Raw genomic sequence first — 18,989 nt, 5'->3', positions numbered from 1 at the left:
CCCGTGAGAGATAGCCAACTGTCCCCGCCTGGAGGTGTGTACCCAGGCTCAGAAAGCTGCTCTGAAGCTGAGGACACAGGGCAGGAGTCAGCAAGGCAAGACACCCAGAGACACTGAACAGCATGGGGCAGCTGGGGGCCCAGAGAGCACCCACAGTATCACGGGGGGTACCCACGGTGTCAGGGGGGCAGGGAGCACCCACAGTGTCATGGGGGTACCCATGTCATGGGGGCAGGGAGCACCCACAGTATCACGGGGGGTACCCATGGTGTCATGGGGGCAGGGAGCACCCAGTGTCATGGGGGGTACCCATGTCATGGGGGCAGGGAGCACCCACAGTATCACTGGGGGTACCCACGGTGTCAGGGGGGCAGGGAGCACCCACAGTATCACGGGGGGTACCCACAGTGTCAGGGGGGCAGGGAGCACCCACAGTGTCATGGGGGGTATCCATGTCATGGGGGCAGGGAGCACCCATGGTATTGGGGCGTAGACCCAGGGTTGACATGTTTGTACTGGATTCCCCTAGGGATAAAATGGTTCCACCCACATTTCTGCTTGGGGATCCCATGGCAGATCGTGACAGCAGCAGGGGCCAGGATGAACAGTGGGGCAGAGGGCCTGTGTGCCTCTGATGGAGCAGACTCATAGTGCACGGTGACTGGTGTGATGGCAGACCCCATGTGGTATGGCTGAGACAGGCTTGTGTACTTCTCTCTCCCATGAGTGAAGTCTGGATGGAGTGGCCAGTCCAGGACCAGTGACTAATTTGTTGCTTTACCCCTTTAAACACCTGGTCCCAGCACCTGGTGCGCAATGGCTGCTCAAGATCCAGGCATCGCTTGAATGACCGTAGGAGGAGGAAGGGATGAAGGAGGGGTGCTCCATCCCTCACATGGCCAGTCACATGGCCACACCGTACTGCAAGGAAGCCTGGGGAGCGTGATCACTTTTCCTAAGGAGGGAGAAGGGCGCTGGGGGCACCCAGCAGTCTGCCACAGGCCCGAGGGCCTCAAATGCCACGTTTGAGTTCAGGAAACAGTCAGTGAGGGCTGTGAGCATTATTCCACGTTACACACCAGCCCTTGGACTTTCCGCCTCCCCCCAGTCTCCAGCTGAACCTGCTCAGGAAATTCTGCATGTAATGTAGGGTCTCGGCTCCTGCTCCCCGCACAAGAACGCAGGATATGGTGAGGCCAAAAAGGAACACCCACAGAACCATAGATAGGGGAGTTATACCATTATACTCTCGCTGGCGGCTGGGTTGGACATACAGGAAGCAGGAGCCACACGATCCGCAATCTGCTGTGCGCTTCTCTTCCAACCAGCCAACCCCCTACTGTAGCCAGGGCAGTTATATTAGTGGCTAATGGCTAATAGGTAACAGCTGATGGCCACCCAGCCACAGCGGATGGCCATCTGATTACAGCTGATGGCCATCTGATAACTGAGCCAGCACCTTTCCACATGAGGCCGAGAGCCTGGAAACTGCTCTCTGGGACTCTGTCCCCACAGTGTGTCTACATTTTCATTCTTCTAGAACAATCTACCAGCAGCCTGACGTAGGCAGCAAGGATCTACACAGCTGCCCACCCTTTCAATGTCTTTACTCAGCATTCCCAATCTTATGGCTGCAGAAACACTGCTTTTTGTCCTGTCCTCCTCCCCGGGGCCTGAGTCTTCAGCCTGGGAGGAGGGGGAGGCATAGGCCTGGTCCCTCAAGGGGAATTGCTCCTCTGGAGAAGGATGGAAATAAGGGCAGATGTCATCTAGTCCTATCTGGAGATAAAACTGGACAGCTCTTTCAGAAAGCCATTCAGCCACAGGAATCAAAAGCCTTAAAATTGTTTACACTTTGGGCCATTAACTTTCTGTAAACTGCCCTAAGGAAAAAATCCAAAATAATGAAAAAATATATGAATATGTCCTTTGAGGCAAAAGTTGTGAACCACGTAGATTATCAATAAAAGGCAAATGTCTGAGCAAACGTGGTCTAGTCAGGTGCCGAGGAAGCAACCACTAAAAATTATGCTTTCAAAGAGTTTCTGAGAACATAGCAAGTGTTTATTTCATATGAAGTGAAAAAGCATAGATTACAAACAGGTGCACATTTTTCATCTCAACTAAGTTAATGCTTTAAAATACTGGAAGAGTAGATTTAATACTGGACATTTGCATTTGCTTCATGATGCGAACTGTGGATGGTGGAATTATGCTTTTCTCCCTTTAGTTGGCTTTTTTCAAATTTTGTACAGCAAACATACACCACTTTCATAAACCTTATTATTAAGGTTACTTATAATCATATGCAAAAATCTATTATTATGAACTTGGTTTCCCTGCATCAGCCTTACCTTTGCCTTGGTCGCCAACGCATCTTGTGAAGAAGCCATAGAGCTGGGCCAGCCCCTCACAGGCAGTGTGGCCTTGGCCACCCCGGCTGTTGGCAGAGAACTTCGGCCGAGGCCCACATGGGCCTCCTGCTCTTTCCTGTGGACCCTGGACCCTGCTGCTCTGCCCTTCTTCCACTCACTCCAGAGCCATGCGTACCTGGTACCTGCTTCCCCAGGTCTGAGGACCATTCGGTTCTCCACTGTACATCAGGCCCTTTCCACTGGGGGGCTGTGGCCGACCCAAAGAGGAGTTAGGGTCATAAAGCCACCAGGAATGCCCAACTTCGATGCTCTGGATGTGTCACCGAGGACTCTTCTCAGAGGCAGCGGGGCCTCATGAGTTCCCTGCTGCTCCCTCCAACATCTCTGAGCCTAAAATTTTCATAGTTCCTGTCCTCTGTCTTAGGGAGCGGACAGCCCACGGTGCTGAATCAACAGCCCACCGACAGCCCGGTTGAACGCAATTTCTCCATCAACCCTGAGGCAACCCCCAGGTGGAAGGTGTGCATGTGGTGGGTGGAGTTGTCTGTAATCCACTCACCTTTACAGACTTACCACACCAGTGGAAATATCAGTGGCTGTTCCCTTACAATTTCACAGCTTTCTCTTCTTTCCCTGCAAGGATATTTTTTGAAGGCATTTCCGGCAATATTTTCATTGTTTGCCACCATGAACACATCCTGCAGGCCTAAGGGAACATTGGGATCTGAGGCCAGGCCACGCCCATGTGAGCTTTGACCGCGGTGTGGTTGCCGGGCACCAGCTAACTTTGAGGAAGGCCAGACCTGGACACTTTTAAAGCCCTTGCCTCGCTCTGAAGGCTTGGGGCTTCTGGGGGTCATCTCCGCGGCTGAGGAAGGTCAGGGCCTCTGCACCCTTCCCCTGGGAGAGGGACCTCCCAGTCCTGCAGCATGCGAATCCTCGCAAGTCACCCGCACTACGATGGACCATGTCCTCAAAGCACTCTGCTAACTCCTGTCACCTGCCATCCATAAACCACCGCCTTCCCAGAGGCCCACACCACTTCCCTGCGGCTGGTCTCCAAATCCTGCAGTGGACCTTCCCCACCCCGCGTGTCCGAGGGGGAGGGGTAAGCAAGGCTGCAGCTACCAGGATAAAGGACAGTGGTCAGGACAGGGACTGAGAAGGGATGAGACTCAGTATCGGGACCCAGGTGCAAAGCTGCAGGTGGAGGGCTCTCTGTGCAGTGTGGGGGAGGGCATTACGGGATTCAGGGGAGAGGCTCCTGGCTCCGAGGGAAGGAGCTGGGAGGAGGGGGCATGTGTGTGTGGGGATGGGCGACATTCCTGTGGCTCAGGTTCTTGGTGTCTAAACTAGAGATAAAAATAGAACCTAAGGGGATGTGAAGATAATAATAGTTAACTTTCGTAAAGCGTTGGGAACTCTCCTTAGCACAGGGCAGCTCCGCTGCCATTGCTAACACGTGGTCTGTTGGATGCTGGCCACCCCTCCATTCCAGCCCCGCCCCACCGGGCCCCACCCAGATGTCGCTCCGCCCCAAGGCACCGCTCCAGCGGTGTTGACTGGCCCCCCAGCCTCAGGTGCGCGAGACGGGGTGAGGGAGGGTCGCGTAGGTCTCCCTGCCTGACCTCTGCTCCCTGGAGAGGCCGCGGGGGACCTCGCTCTGCCTCCGGAGGAGGGCTCTGGGCACAGTTTGGGAGAAAGACCCATACCCAGTAATCAATCCTAGCAGCGCCAAGACGGCGCCCCGAACGTAAGCGTCACCAGTTGAGGTGGGAGAAGAGGGGCCCTGAAGGGTGGCTCCAGGCCCAGAGAGCAGAAAGACGCCTTGGGCCGGACCTGGCTCGCTCTGGGCACTTCTTGCTCATGGGTCCAGCATCACTTCCCAGGACAATGCTGGTCCCAGTGGGGGGCGGTCTGGATGGCTCAGTTGGTTAGAGTGGAGCTCTCAACAATAAGGTTGCCGGTTCAATTCCCGCATGCAATGGTGGGCTGCAACTAAGATGGAAAACGGCGGTGGATGCAAGATGGAAAACGGCGGTGGATGCAAAATGTCAGTCTGTGCAAGGCCAGTGCCCTGGGGACTCGTCCTGGTTACCCCAGTGTAGTTGGGTAATGCTGATCTCTTGACTCCCTGGGGCCTTCAGGATGGAGGCCAAAGTCCAGGCTTGGCCACCCTCTCCAGCCTCACCTCCAGTCACTTGCACCTGCATTGGAGGATGGCCACAGAGAAGCTGGCTGCCCAGGCCACCCTGGCGACCCTAGGTGGATGGGGCTGGAGCCCGGGACAGGGGGTGGGCCCAAGAACCTGTGGAGGGCAGCAGCAAGCTGGGGGAAGCCCCACAGCACACCAGCACATCTCCTAGAGTCAGTGTTTCCTGGTAGCCTGTTGGTCCCCAGCCTACTGGGAGGCTCCACAAAGTGGTCAGTGGCTGAGACTCAGGGTCACATCACAGTGAGACCCCATGATTGATAGGCTGGGCTGGGTGGAAGACAAATAATGTGGAAAACATATGCTTTTACACATATATTTTAACAGCTTTCTTTTTTTTTAAAGATTTTATTTGGGGAATGGGAACAGGATTTTATTGGGGAACAGTGTGTACTTCCAGGATTTTTCCAAGTCAAGTTGTTGTCCTTTCAATCCCAGTCGTGGAGGGCACAACTCAGCTCCAGATCCAGTTGCCTGTTGTTAGTCGCAGGGGGCCCAGCCCACCATCCCTTGTGGGAGTAGAACTGGTAACCTTGTGGTTGAGAGCCCACTGGCCCATGTGGGAATCGAACCAGCAGCCTTTGGCGTTAGGAGCATGGAGCTCCAACCGCCTGAGCCACCAGGCTGGCCCTTAACAGCTTTATTGATGTGTAATTCACATACCATACAATTTGCCCATTTAGAGTGGCAGCGTTCACAGACATGTGCCGCCATCAGCACAATTTAAGAACATTTTAATCGTCCTGAAAAGAAACCCAGGACCCTTTAGCAGTCACTCCCTGCCCCCCTTCCCCAACCTCTGGTGACCACTAAGGTATTTTCTGTCTCCATGGATTTGCCTCTTCTGGACATTTCATATAAATGGATCATATAATATGTGGTCTTTTGTGACTAGCTTCTTCCACTTAGCATATTTTCAGGGTTCACCCATGTTGTAGCCTGTGTCACAACTTCATTCCTTTTTATGGCCAAATAATTTCCCATTGAATGGACATACACATTTTGTGTATATCCATTCAACAGTAGATGGACATTACCTCCCTTCTCCCTTTTGGCTATTAGGAATAATGCTGCTGTGAAAATGAATGAAAGAAACCTCATTTAAAGTGAGTGAGGTGGCCTGAAGGGGGACCCCTCCACACTGCCACTGCAGGTCAACTACACACCCAACTGGAAAACACAGTCACACACCCTACAGACCCAACAGGAAAGGACACCTTGCATTCCCTGCAAGATGTGTCTCTACCGCCCCAGCAGGAGGAAGGAAGATTTTTCTCCTCACCCCGCGACAAGCCCTGCCAGTGGTCAAGCCCTGCCAGTGGTAACTCTAGCAACTCAGCCAATGACCAGCCATCACCACCCTGAACTCTCACTTTCCTCCAATGGACTTTAATTCAAAGCCCCCCCCACTTCCTTTTTCTCTGTAAAGTAAGGTTCCTCTCCTTTGTTTGCTGGACTTACCTATAGTTTTTGTGCATGCTTGCAATTCTCAGCTATTCCTGAATAAACCCACTTTGCTGGTAAAAATAACTGGCTGTTTGAACTCTTGTGTACAAGTTTTGTATGCACGTATGTTTTCATTTCTCTTGGGTAGATAGCTAGAAGGGGAATTGCTGGTCACATGGTAACTCTGTGTAACTGTTTGAGGAGTTGCCAGACTGTTTTTTCAAAGTGACTCAGGGATGCATGTTTTTGCAGGGCCGGTCTACATTAACAAATGGAGTCACCCCAATTCGGCATGTTCACACCATTCTGTCCACCCAATTTCAGGAGATTCCACCAAAGAACTACCACCATCCACCCTATAGGCTAGACTCTGGAGCTCCTGGTGGCATCTGGTCCATCGCTTGTGGGATAAAGGGTCGGGAAGCGCCCCAAAGGAGGACCGGCCGACTACACCGGGAAGGCGCTCCAGAAAAGCGCTGGCGAAGCTGGGGGGGCCAGGCTGGGGGCCAGGCTCCGGTCAGGCAGCCTGGGGAGGAGGGTCTACGGGAGCCCCTGTGTCCGGCGGTTTTGGAGAGACGCCACTCCACCCCGCCAGTCGGCTCCGGTTACCTAGCAACCAGGCGGCATCCTTCCCAGCAAGCACTGCATCTAACCCATGAGGTCGGAGACTACGAGGCCCAGCATGCCCCGCGGCCCAGGCGCGCGGACTACAAGTCCCACAACGCACCGCCCACCCTTTCCTCACCGCCCCCTTCCCCTACTCTCCTGAGACCCCGCCGGCGATCGCCGCGACCCCTTCCCGGCGCTCCCAGCGCCGTGCGCGGCACGTTCGCGGTGACCCGGTGTGCGTGAGGTCAAAGCGCGGGGCGGAGCGGCACAGGGCCCAGGCGCCATGCGGCGGGGCGAGCGCAGGGGCGCCGGGGTACCGCGGCGGGGGTCCCCTGTGCCCGTAGGCAAGGCGTCGCTGGAGGAGCCGCCGGAAGGCGCGCCCTCGGGCCGCCGCAGCACCGAGTCCGAGGTCTACGACGACGGCACCAACACCTTCTTCTGGTGAGGGGCGGCGGTCGGCGGCGGGCGGCCGGGGTCGCGGGGGCGTGGCCAGCTTGCACGCGGCTGGAAGCGGCTCCGGAGCGACCCCGGGCTGGTCCGGTCTCGCGGCTCCGACCTGTGCCGCCGAGAGGGGCGGGCGGGGGTGCCTGAGGGCCCGCGGCGCCGGCGCGCTGCTCCAGCCCAGCCTCTGGCGGCCCCCCGGCGTCTCCGCTCCGCTCCCCCTTATCGTTGGGGCACTTGGCTCAGACGTCACTTCAGACGGGCTTTTCCTGGCGTCCCCGTTCACAGTTCCCCCCGCCCTCCGTCCCGTCGTCGGCTTGAGCCGTGTGACGGTGTCTCCTGCCCCCCCAGGACGGAGCGGCAGTGACCAGCACGAACACCTTCGCCTGTGCCGGGAGTCGAGTGGGTGTTGGTCAGATAAAGCTTCTTGCGGTCTCTCGTTGCCCCTCGCCGTGCCGGCTCGTCCAGCCCTGTGCGGCTCTGTCTCAGCCGAGCCTCCGAGTCAGGCTGCCCCCCAGTCTGCTTTCTGGGCGCCGGGGAGGGGCAGGTCCCCCCAAAGCCTCTGCTGGAGGACTCCGTGCTGGCGCTTTATGCGTGCTTGGCACTTCTGATGTCCGCGGGTTCGGGAAAGCAGCGCTGGGCTGGCGAACCCCAGGTGTGGCTCCTCTGCTCCATGGCTCTGTGACCTTGGTCTAGCCCTTCACCTGTCGGAGCTTCTCTTTGCTCATTTGTTGGCGAGAGAGACCCCGTTTGCTAGAAAGCATGCTTTATGGTAGGAAGCGTTTGGCTTTTCCATGCTGGATGCTCAGTTCCTATCCAGCTGAATGACAGACAGTGCTGGCATTTGAGTCCTGTAGTAGGTACGTAGGCCCTGGAGATCAGAGGAGGAAGGTCACGTGCGTCATAGCAGGAGGAGTGCCACAGGGAAGCAGCCCTTCAGAGAGCCGAGCTGTGGGATTTGCCAGGAGATCTGATCAGAGAGTCGGGAGAGCCCGGTGGGAGTCATTGTCCTTCCCGGGGCAGGTGCCTTCACATGCTGAGAACCCTCATGATACATGTGTCTGGGGCCCAGCAGCGTCCTGCTTTGTGTTAGACTCAGGAGACATACGTGGCGATGGCAGGTGTGGGTGGGGGGCAGCCCAGTGTCTGGGCAAAGCCTGCGTCTTCCCTGTGGGTGCCACCAGCCCTGCTTTGGGGAGATAACACTGGGAGAGAGAGGGGGATGGGGTGCCTTGGCAACAGGGGTGTGGTCCCAGAGCTAGTGACCCCAGCAGTGTGGGATCATGCTGGACATGCGTGTGGGCGGGGCCTCTCCAGCCGTCCTGCTCGGGTCACATGCCTTCAGATTGCAGGATGGGGGGCACTGTCCTCTCAAGCCCAGGTGCTGACCCCTGGAGACTCAGGCCCTGGAGCACGGTGGCTGGACTTGCTTTCCTTGTTTCGAATTCACTCAACACACTTTTGGGGCCCCTACTGGGTGCCAGGTGCTGTCGTAGGGGATACAGCCAAGAGCTAGGCAGAGGGCTCAGTCCCCTAGCTGAGGGGTGCCGAGTGTCGCAGTGCCGCTGGAAGCCAGGGCGCGTACCCCTCCCCCTGTGCCGTGAGAGGCCAGTGCCCGTGTCTTTAGAAGCACAGAGCAGCAGTCCTGGACAGAGTCCCTGTCCACTGGGATGCTGGGCACTTGGGAGTGGGACCCACAGGTGCCAGCTGTACCTGAGCTTCCCTGGGAGGGGGACTGACGGGGACCAGGAAGGCTTTCCAGGAGGGGGTGCCACAGGGTTGGCTGGATTTAGGAACCTGCTTGGTGGGCCTCCCACGGGCTGGTGACAGGGCCTGTGCGTGCAGGTTTTTGCTGCATCGCGGGCCTCTCCCCTCACCTGTGCAGGTGACCAGATGCCTGCCTGGCGGAATTACTTTTACCTGCAGACTTAGCCACTTCCTTCTTTGCAGTCTTTACTCACTGACTTGCTACAACTTTAAAAGCTCTTATTTTTGTGTTTTAGAGAATTGTAATAACGAATGTTACAGCAAATTATAAAGACTAAAAGTGTATATTTGTGGAAATGACTCTGTGTTCCAAAATGACTCACAGGAACTTTTGCATGATTCAAAACCTTGCTTTTAAGGTTTTCCTTTTCAAAGAAGGTTGGGCTCCTTCGGGGGCCGGTGATTATGGTGTGGCGCCTACTATGTACATAGGCTTTAAGTTTCCCTGTTTCTACTTTTCAGCTGCAGGGCACGAGCTCGAATTCAGGCTTAGTCTGAGCCTTGCAGCCTGTGCTGGGCCCCCCCCTAACTGGGCCCAAGGGAGGGGACATGAGGACCGCAGGGTTCTGACATGGCTAGGACACTGCCGCTTCTGCTAACCATGGTTTGTTTCCCGTGGGGAACACCCAGAGTCCGCAGACGCAGAGGAGCAGTGAGAAACTGTGCCCGGTGACGTTGTCTGAAAATTGTGTGGGAGATGCTTTGAGACCTGATGCCCTGGAGAGGGGCCACTGACGTGCCTGTGGCCTGTAGATGGAAGATGGGCAGGTCGCCCGGGTCAGGGACCAGGTGGGCGGTTGGCTGTATGTTCTGGGAACGCTTGTGTGCTTGGTCTTACGACACTGACACTCAGGGAGCACTCCTGGTGACTCACGGGGCACTGCTGTCAGCATTCGTCTTACAGCAGCCGTGAGAGTATGGGGGGCTGTTCTAGATGCCCCAGGTCCTGGAAGATGCCGAATCAGTCGTCGTGGGCTAGGGGCTTGCCAGCTTTGCCCACATCTGGGAAGCATCGCTCACCAGCTGATGCCTTCTTAGGTCATGCGGGTCAGCGGGCTGGAAAGGTCAGTGTCATGGCCCTGCGCCCCTTGCACACGCGGGACAGGCCCTCTGGTCCTGTGCTTCCAATTTCCCGGCCGCGCCTCCGTGTTTTCTCTGACAGGTTTGGCAGGCCCGTCTTGCTGCCCACTTGGCATCAGGAGTATGATCATTTCTAGGAGGGACTGTCAACTGGGTATTTTCCACTCATGGCAGGGAGCCAGCTGTCCTCACACCCTTGCCCTTGCTGAGTGACTGAAGTCACAGGGTTTACGGCTGCTCTTTTCCTGTGCCCGGATCACAGGACCCAGACCTTCCCCGGAGTTATCCATTAGCCATAAACCAAAGGGTGCACTTGTCTTCCTGGCCCCAGGCGGGTGGAGCCACTGCCAGTTCTGGCGTCCGGGAGGCACGAGCATGTCTGCCTGTGCAGTGTCCCACACTGCCCTAAGCGTCCCTCTGTTACTGCCACACGTGTAGAAGTGGGGCTGTGTGCCAGACAAGGGAACCTTTTGTTTTCACCAAACTTACAAGGTACTATTTTTCTTTTCTACACCAGACTTGCAAGTTTGCACTTCTACTCATTTTAAAGATGGGGGAACACAGTCTGAGTGGCGAATAAAGCCGCTCAAGGTCACAAACCAAGTGAGTGGCAAAGCCGATACTGGATCCATGGTTTTTCCGCTGTGCCATGCCTCCTCTCCAAGCAGGAAACTTAAATTTAACAGTGAAACCTGGACAGAGAGCACGGGCCACAGCCAGTGCCAGGGCCTGGGAGTGACAGTGGCTGGGTGCCGCCTCCCCTGGGACTCTGTCACCTCCAGCTGTGTGTTAAAGTGCTTCAAGGGGCCGTTTTGTCTTAATGACAGCAGTATGTCTACACGTGCAATTATTTCTTCTTGTGTGAGATCAGGCCGACTGTTTTCTCCTCGCCCAAGTGCTGTGACAGTGACTATGTCGGGAGGTGCTCAGAGAACTATGAATGAGGTGCCTTCTGAACATCTCCGTGGGGCAGCCCAGAAAATGTGTAGAGCGATTTAAAAATTTTTTGTTAGGAAAGCAACTTTATTTATTTACCTTTTGACCCCCGTCACCCATTTCTCCCACCCCCGACCCCTGCCACCCCGCCTCTGGCAACCCCCAACCTGTTCTCAGTATATGAGTTTGTTTGTTGCTTGTTTTTAGGTTCCACAGAGGTGAGATCATACAGGTACTTGTCTCACTGTCGGGCTTATTTCACTCAGCATAACGCCCTCAAGGTCCATCGTCGTTGTGGAAAATGGCAGGATTTATCTTTGTTATGGCTGAGTAATACTCCATTGTACATCTGTACCATGTCTTGGCTGCTGTGAATGTGCCACAGGGAACAGAACATGCGGGTGCAGATATATGAGTATTTTCGAGTTAGGGTTTCTGTTTGTTTGTCTTTCAGATAAATACCCAGAAGTGGAATTTCTGGGTCACAAGGTGGTTCTGTCTTTAATTTCTGTTTTCTTTCTTTTTTTTTAAACACTTTCTTTTTTCTTTCCCCTTTCTTTCCACCACCCATTCAAGCCGTTGTTTCTCAGTCTGTTGGCCACTCACAGCAGCTCATGGAAGCCCATGGCAGCACTCAGCAGCCCGTGGCAGTTCATGCCGACCACCAGCTGCTCACGGCAGCCCAGCTCCAGGGAGAGACATTGTTCACAATCTTAACTATAGAGGGTGCAGCTCACTGGCCCATGTGGGGATTGAACCAGCGACCTCGGCATTAGGAGCACAATGCTCCAACCACCTGAGCCACTGGACCAGCCCCTGTCTTTAATTTCTTGAGGAAGCTCCATACTGTTTTCCATAGCGGCTGCACCAATTTGCAGTCCCACCAGCAGTGGGTGCGAGGGTCCCTTTTCCTCTACGGCCTCGCCAGCTCTTGTCATCTGTTGTCTTCATGACAGCTGTCCTGACAGGTGCCAGGTGGGGTCTCAGTGTGGTTTGGGTTTGCATGTCCATGATGCTCACTGACGCTGACCAGTGTGTACGTGTTGGCCCTCTCTTCTCTGGAAAAACGTCTGTTCAGATCTGCCCATGTTTTAATCTGATTGTTAGTTTTTTTTGCTGTTGAGTTGTATGGGTTCTTTATAGCTTTTGGATATTAGCCACTTATCAGATGTATGATTTGCAAATATTTTCTCCTACTCGGTAGGCTGCCTTTTCTTTTTGTTGAGGGCTTCCTTTGTGCAAGGGAGGAGGCCTTTTGAAAGATGGATTTCATTCTAATTTAATAACAGAGGTCTTACTCTCCAGTAGCACCTGATTCTAGCAGCCTGAAGCCTGTCTTGCTCCGAAACTGTGCTGCCCAGGCCCTCCCTGTGGGTCCTTTACCCTCTGCCCTTTCCGGCCCCCACAGGACAGACGGGACCCTTCTTACTCCTTCTGCTACCCCAGGACCAGCGGGGGGTGGTTTGTGTGACATGTGAACATGGATATCAGGGACAAAGGGTGGTCTTTACTCTTCAGACAGTCCTGTGTTTTGGGAGCATGGAAAGATACAGGACCAGAGCTGCCCTGGGCTCCTCAGGGAGTGTGTCTTGGCTGGGCCACCTAAAGAGACTAAGGAGGGTCACTGTGTTGTGGAAAGTAATGTTAAAGAAACCAGGGGGTGGAGCCGTTTCTTAGGACGCAGGGCAGATGGCTTTCCCGCGTCCCCTCAGCGTGTGTGCTGCGTGTGTTTCCCAGTGCGGGGCGGGAGGGGCCTGAGGGAGCGTGTGCAGTGGCTGGTGGCCCTGAAGTGGTGTGGATGGGTGGGTCCTGGGCCCATCTGTCTCCTGGCTTCCCTGGGACCAGCGGGACCACATCGTATTCTCGCAGACACTCATCGGTGTGAGAACCCTCCAGGCGGGCACTGGGTCCCGGGACAGTCCTGTCTCCCTGGTGGACACCTCCGTCCAGGTGCTCCTGTGCGCCCAGCCCACTGTTGGTCAGCGTGTTGGGACCCGAGCCCTGTGACCCATCCCGCCTGGTTGGAGGAGGCCGCACACAGCCCCGGGTCTGTGCTTGCTCATGGGGTACTTGGGAAATCTGCACCCTCGGAGACGCTGCCCGCCGCGTCCCAGGGCTGCTGGCGATGGAAGTTGGGCCCAGGGGCTCCCACTCCTTCCTCGTCTGGGTCTCTGGGAGGGCCTTCTCGAAGGCCTGTGGGACCGGTCGTGCTCTGGGCCTGCCTCCCAGCTTCCCGGGGCCCTGCCCTCCCAGCACACTTTCCTGGGTCCAGCCCTTGCACCCAGCGGTCGTTTCCTAATTTTTTGGAGTCTTTACTTTGAAGCCACTGTACACTAATAGTGACTCCGGAGGGCATTCAATTCCGTGAGCTTTGGCACATGGGTCCCTGTAACTGCCTCCCCTGATGAGGACAGGTGTTCCTCGCGCGACTCGTCCCACACGGCAGCCTGTGCACCTTTGCTCCTGCCCAGTGAGTGGCATTCCTGTGTGACAGTCTGTCTTTCAGGTGGTGCTGTCGGTCCTTGCATGTAGCTGCTGCCATGCTTGCACTCAGGTGGCCAGTCTCCGTCCCTTTCCCACCTCGTTGGCTTGTGTCCACTTTAGCTGGCGGCTTGTTTTTCTGTTATGTCCACGGTGTCTGCAGTGATGCTCCTGGGCTTCCCCTGCCCCAGCATCACAGCTTGGCTGCACCAGGTCCGCGTGGATCCGCCCAGCCTGCCCCCAGCTGTGGGCTGTGCCGGCCCTGCCCGTGTCCCAGCAGCTGGGGTCACACGTGCTGTACAGAGCTCAGCGGAGGGCAGGCAGTTTCTCTGCTTGGCTTTGCTCTTTCCTCGTTCCTGGTGGGTTGGCGTCCTTCTTGCCTCCTCTTCCGTCTGTTTGGGGAACTCCTTACAACGCCGGAGCAGGCCTGCTGGCACCGGGCCCTGTCACGACTCCTCCGTCCGAGAATGTGTAGATCTGGAGGGTGTTTTGCTGGCTATAGACTCCTTCACACCTACTTGGAAGCATCTCGTTTACAGATGAGAACACTGAGGCTCGGAAATGTTGCGTCGTCTGTCCAAGCACCTGCCGGGTGCTGGGCCGGGCGGCCCGGGCTTGTCTCAGCATGGGCTCTGCGTGCCCTGCGGTCCTGGGGCCAGACGGGTGTGGGCCTTCCTCCCCCAGCAGGCCCCAAAGGCCAAGCCAGAGTGGGGGGACAGAAGGGATTGGAGCCCAGCCCCTCTCCGCCGACAGCCGCCTCCGCCAGCTCTCCCGCGTGAACCGCACATCGGGTGCATGTCTTCTCCCTTTTGGTCCCGGTGTCCCTTCTCCTCTCCCCCTTTCTTTGGCTGTGGTCCTCGCCAATCTCTCAGATGTGGTCCTTGATTGAATCGCGAGGCTGCTCATCTCAGCGTAACCTCGCCGAGTTGGCCAACTGCCCTGTCACTCTGACGGCAGACGGCAGTGCAGGGGCTTGCCCTGGTGTCGTCTGAGCGCAGCAGCCTGCCTCTGCTGGGAGCTCGGCGCCCTTCCCACCCAGCCAGTGACTCCCTCTGCATTCTCTGCGTCGGAGGCCATGTGCCCGGGTGGTGACTGTGCTTCCTGTGCTCTGACGCTTCTGTGTTTGGTTCCAGGCGCGCACACACCTTAACCGTGCTCTTCATCCTCACCTGTGTGCTTGGCTACGTGACTCTGCTGGAAGAGACGCCTCAGGACACGGCCTACAACACCAAGAGGTAACCAGGCCCCCAGCCCAGTGGGCAGGAGGCGTGGCGGGTCGCTGTGGGCCCTCGCTGTGCTCAGGCTGCTCTTCCACTTCCCTGGGACCCTCGAGGGGACCGTCTGTCCTGTAACCTGCAGCCCACGCTGTGTTTGCGCACGAGACCAGAATGTGCTGTGGCAGATCCAGGGACAGGACCTAAAGAGGGGTTGTGGTCACCAGTTCTGACATGGGAGGGACAAGCGGGGCTCCCACAGCCCCCGAGTGTCCTGCCCCGTAACTCAGTGCTGACACGGTCCACCCGTGACTGCGTCAGATCCCGCAGGGGAAGGGCTCAGTCCCACAAGCCCCCCGCACCCCCCAAGTCCACGTCATCGCCTGGGCTTCAGACCGACTGCTGTAGATCGGAGGTTCCAGGACCCTCCGTGGGTTCGATTCATTTGCTGGAGTGGCTCCCAGAACTCAGGAACCTCACTGGGTCGCTGGTTTATGGGAAGAGGCTGTAACAGGACGACCGTCGGCCGAGATGCCGAGATGCCTGGGGCCAGGTGTGCGGAGGGGCCTGGAGCTTCCCTGCCCTCTCCAGGCGCCGCCCTCCCTACACCTCCTGTTCTGCCCACCAGAAGCCCTCGAAACCACGTCCTTCCGGGCTTTACGGGGGCTGCAGTGCGCAGGTGCAATTGATTAACTCTGGCCACTGGCGATTGGACTCAACCTCCTGGAAGTTAGGGATAGAGGTGGGGTGGGGCCGAGAGCCCTCCTGGCGACCAGTCCCCCTCCTTTGGGGCTTTCACTTCATTCATGTAACGGAAGACCCTTTACTGCTCATCACAGGAAATCCCAAGGCTTTAGGGCCTCTGTGCCAGAAAGGGGAACAAAGACCCAGTATCTGTGTCTCATTATTAATCAGTGTCACTCAGCCTGTGAGTTTGTGTCTGGGGGTGTGTGGGTCTCTGTGATGGCCGGTGATGGTCCCCTGTCAGCGAGCATTGTTGTACGCGCTGTTGATACTAACGCTTTTGGAAAATTTAAACCCGCTTCAGACATGAGATGACTGTCAGGCAGATGATCTCGGGTCAGGAGTGTGGAGACTGTCTTTTTATGTCAGCTCCAGACAGAGAGTAGGCAGGTCGTGCCCTTGGCCTGAATCCCGTGGACTTGGGCCAGTTGCACAAGTGTGGGAGGGTGATGAGCTGCTCTTAGCACTCACGCATTGGGTCCCTAACACTGGATGTACTCGCCTCTCCTTCTCCAGGCCCACGGAGCCCCCCTGCTCTCCTGATCTTGGGGCCTAGGCGGCTGCCACTGTCCAGGCCTAGGCCCTGGGCCCCACTTGCTCTTGTGGGATGGTGGAGGAGGCCAGAGGGGTCTGGAGACCGCCACCAGGGTGGGGACAAACAGAAGGAGGTGCTAGGGGCCGGGCAGTGTCGGGACCACTGGTCAGCTTTGGTTCATGGGGCTGGGGCTTATCAGCCCTCCCGTTGGAGCCAGCCCTTGTTTTTGTAAAAGGAGGATCTTCACATCTGCCAGGAAGTGCAGTGTGCTCTGCCCGTGTCAGCAGCCCGTTAAGATACCAGGTGGCTCCCCGTCAGGAGTGCCCTTGGCCTCCTGTCTGTGTGGGCACTAAGAGCCACCCACAGTGGTCTCGTAACCCCCCGGGCTCCTTGGCTGCAGCAGGGGCGTTTCTGGTTGCAAATGGCTGCCAGGGGGTCTGGACTCAGGGCTCTGCTCCCTGGAGGTGCTCAGGTCTCATCCTCACCTGAAGACCAGCTCTTGGCTCCACTGTCTGTAGGGTCCCCCGCCGCCACCCACCGTCTCCCAGTCAGCATCTTCCTCTTTTCCCAGGCTGGGTGTCTCTCCCCAGGCACTGCTTGCTGCCGGCCCGCCCCTGCCCACCCTCGATCGCCCGCAGGCCTGTGGCGCATGGGAAATGGGGTCCAGGACTGGAGGAGGGAGCCCTGTGGGTGGCCCCAGGACTGCCCTCGGCAGCAGGTCTCTGTGGAGGGAGCGTGGATCTCTGGACACCAGGGGCGGTGAGGCAGGGGCCCTTGTTTGCCCAGAGAACATTTGTAAGTAGAGCTTGGTCTTATTGTAATTTGTGCAGCTGGGTGTTGTCGACTTTAAAAATAAAAGTTATTTTACCAACAAAAGTGGGTTTATTCAGGAATAGCAAAGAATTGCAGTCCTGGACAAGCAAGCCATAGCAAAGTCACGGCAAGTCCAGCAAACCCCGAGGAGCCCGACTGTAATGTGAAAGGGGAGGTTGGGAGGGCCCTAGAAGGAAAGCTTGTCGGAGGAGAGCGACGGCCCTGGGAGCTGATGGTTTCCACGTGCACCTTTCCTTGGGCTGCAGGTGGCGGTTCCTTCCTGTGGAGGGTCCCACTGTGTGACAGCCAACCTTCTGGGAGGCTTCCTTTGTTAATTTCACAGTGTGGAGGGTCTGTGGTGTCTGCTGGGCACTGCTGGGCAGGGAGGACTGAGAAACAGGACTTGGTCACACTAAGGGGCTGTCCCCAGGTGGCTGTGAAATTAGGGCAGAGATGAATAGTTCTCATGTCACTGGGCAAGAAGTGTCACAAGGAAGAAGGTGACTTCTCAGCAAGAGTGGGCCCATGCAGGGTGTCCGCGGAGTGTTCCCTGAGGGCAGGGGATTGGTTCTCATTCAGCAGATGCCTGCCTTCCGACCTGGACCCCTCAGGGGAAGGGCCGCGTGTTGCCCACATCCGACAGCAGCCGGGGACCATGTCCCTAGCCCTTCACCCTGCACTGGCCCCTGGCCTGAGCTGTCCCTGCTTGTAGGAGGCTGGGACAGTGAGCACAAAGGGTGACCGGCTGGCACAGCAGGGACCTGAGCCCTCCCTGCGGAGCCCCAGTGCACGTGCACTGAAGGAAGGTTCAGGGGCTCCCGGCCCTTCCCTTCTCTGAAGTTCCGTGCTTTCGGGACCCTGGGCTCCTCGTAGCTCATGTCTCTGGTCCTCGCCCACCTCGGGGGCACGGAGGAGCCGCCCCCTGGCCCTGTGATTCTGCTGCTGGTGCCTGGGACAGGCCCCCAGCTTCTCCCTGGGAGCCTCCAGGGCCGCAGCGATGCCGCCACTTTTCATGGGCCATCCTCGTGGGTGTATGGGTTGCTGTGCTCGGTCATTCTCCCCCAAGACTCCAGCTGGACCTGCAGCCCTGTGCCCCCCCCCCCCCCCAATGTGCTGGCAGCTCCCGTCTGTGCTGAGGCACTCCTGGGGCAACCCCCGCTCAGCCTTGCCAGGATCTGGGAGAGGCCGCTGGGCCTGACTTATTAGTGTCATGTCAGAGCTTTTAATGCCCTCAGGGAGGCCTCTTGCATAGAAAATACTTTCTACAGCTTATGCTTATTTTCAAAAATTAACACTATGTTGTTAAAAATTTAGGAAATAGGTTTGTTTTCCTTCAGCTTTCAATTTCGGCTTGTGTGTCATTGTTCTTTTTATGAGTCTAACAAGTTCTGTCACTTGTTGGGGGGGCGGGGTGGGTTTCGTTTTCTTCTTAAGTCAGCTTTATCAATGACAATTTCGTGTGACACGTATCCGGTTACAGTGCACAGCTCAGTGAGTGTCCACAAACACACCTGCCTGCCAGCACTGAGGGGACCCCACCATCTGCCCTCAGGCTGACCAAGGCACCCGCTGACCTGTCACCACAGGGCCTCCGGCCCTTTGTGCAGTTTTGTAGTGTGGCCGTCCATCCAGCAGGCGCCCTGTGCCTCGCGTCCTCACTCGGCATGACGGCTTGTGACATCTGTGTTGTATGTCAGTGGTCAGGCTCCCTGCCAGGCAGTGTCCCGCCATGTGGATACAGCCCACGTCATTGATCCACGTACTGCTGGTGACACTTGGGACGCCCATGTATGTGTATAAATACACGTGCATATATAAATGATACTGTTAATGAAAGACAAGCCGCAGACTGGTAAGGAATATTTGAAAATATCTGAGAAAGGACTTGTAGCCAAAATATGCAAAGAACTCTTTTTTTTTTTTTAATTTACCTTTTTTAAAAAAAATTTTGTTGGGGAGCAGTGTGTTTTTCCAGGGCCCATTAGCTCCAAGTCGTCCTTCAATCTAGTTGTGGAGGGTGCAGCTCAGCTCCAAGTCCAGTCGCAGTTTTCAATCTTAATTGCAGGGGGCACAGCCCACCATCCCATGCGGGAATTGAACCAGCAACCTTGTTGTTGAGAGCTCGCGCTCTAACCAACTGAGCCATCCTGCGGCCCCTCCGGCAGCTCAGTAGCAGCTCGTTGTCTTCAATATAGTTGTGGAGGGTGCAGCTCACTGGCCCATGTGGGAATCAAACCCGCGACATTGGTGTTATGAATACTGTGCTTTAACCAACTGAGCCACCCGGCCATCCTGCAAAGAACTCTTAAAGCTCAACAGTAAGAAAACAAACAGTA

At 56.4% G+C, this 18,989-nt stretch overlaps 1 protein-coding gene across 1 annotated transcript in view; it reads left to right on the top strand.

Annotated features, from left to right (window-relative positions):
• The first annotated feature begins 6,774 nt into the window (after window positions 1-6,774).
• Window positions 6,775-18,989, top strand: part of PTDSS2 (phosphatidylserine synthase 2) — a 34,795-nt gene continuing 22,580 nt past the window's right edge. Inside the window, exons 1-2 of the mRNA XM_088789837.1 lie at window positions 6,775-7,083; window positions 14,481-14,582. Coding sequence (XP_088645963.1) covers window positions 6,926-7,083; window positions 14,481-14,582 — 260 coding nt within the window. The 5' untranslated portion in view covers window positions 6,775-6,925. The remainder of the gene's footprint in view (window positions 7,084-14,480; window positions 14,583-18,989) is intronic.

Source organism: Rhinolophus sinicus, chromosome 14 (genome assembly GCF_057876585.1).
Source record: "Rhinolophus sinicus isolate RSI-liver-muscle chromosome 14, RSI-T2T, whole genome shotgun sequence".
Taxonomy (NCBI): Eukaryota; Metazoa; Chordata; class Mammalia; order Chiroptera; family Rhinolophidae; genus Rhinolophus; species Rhinolophus sinicus.
This window is presented reverse-complemented; position numbering and strand designations above follow the sequence as displayed.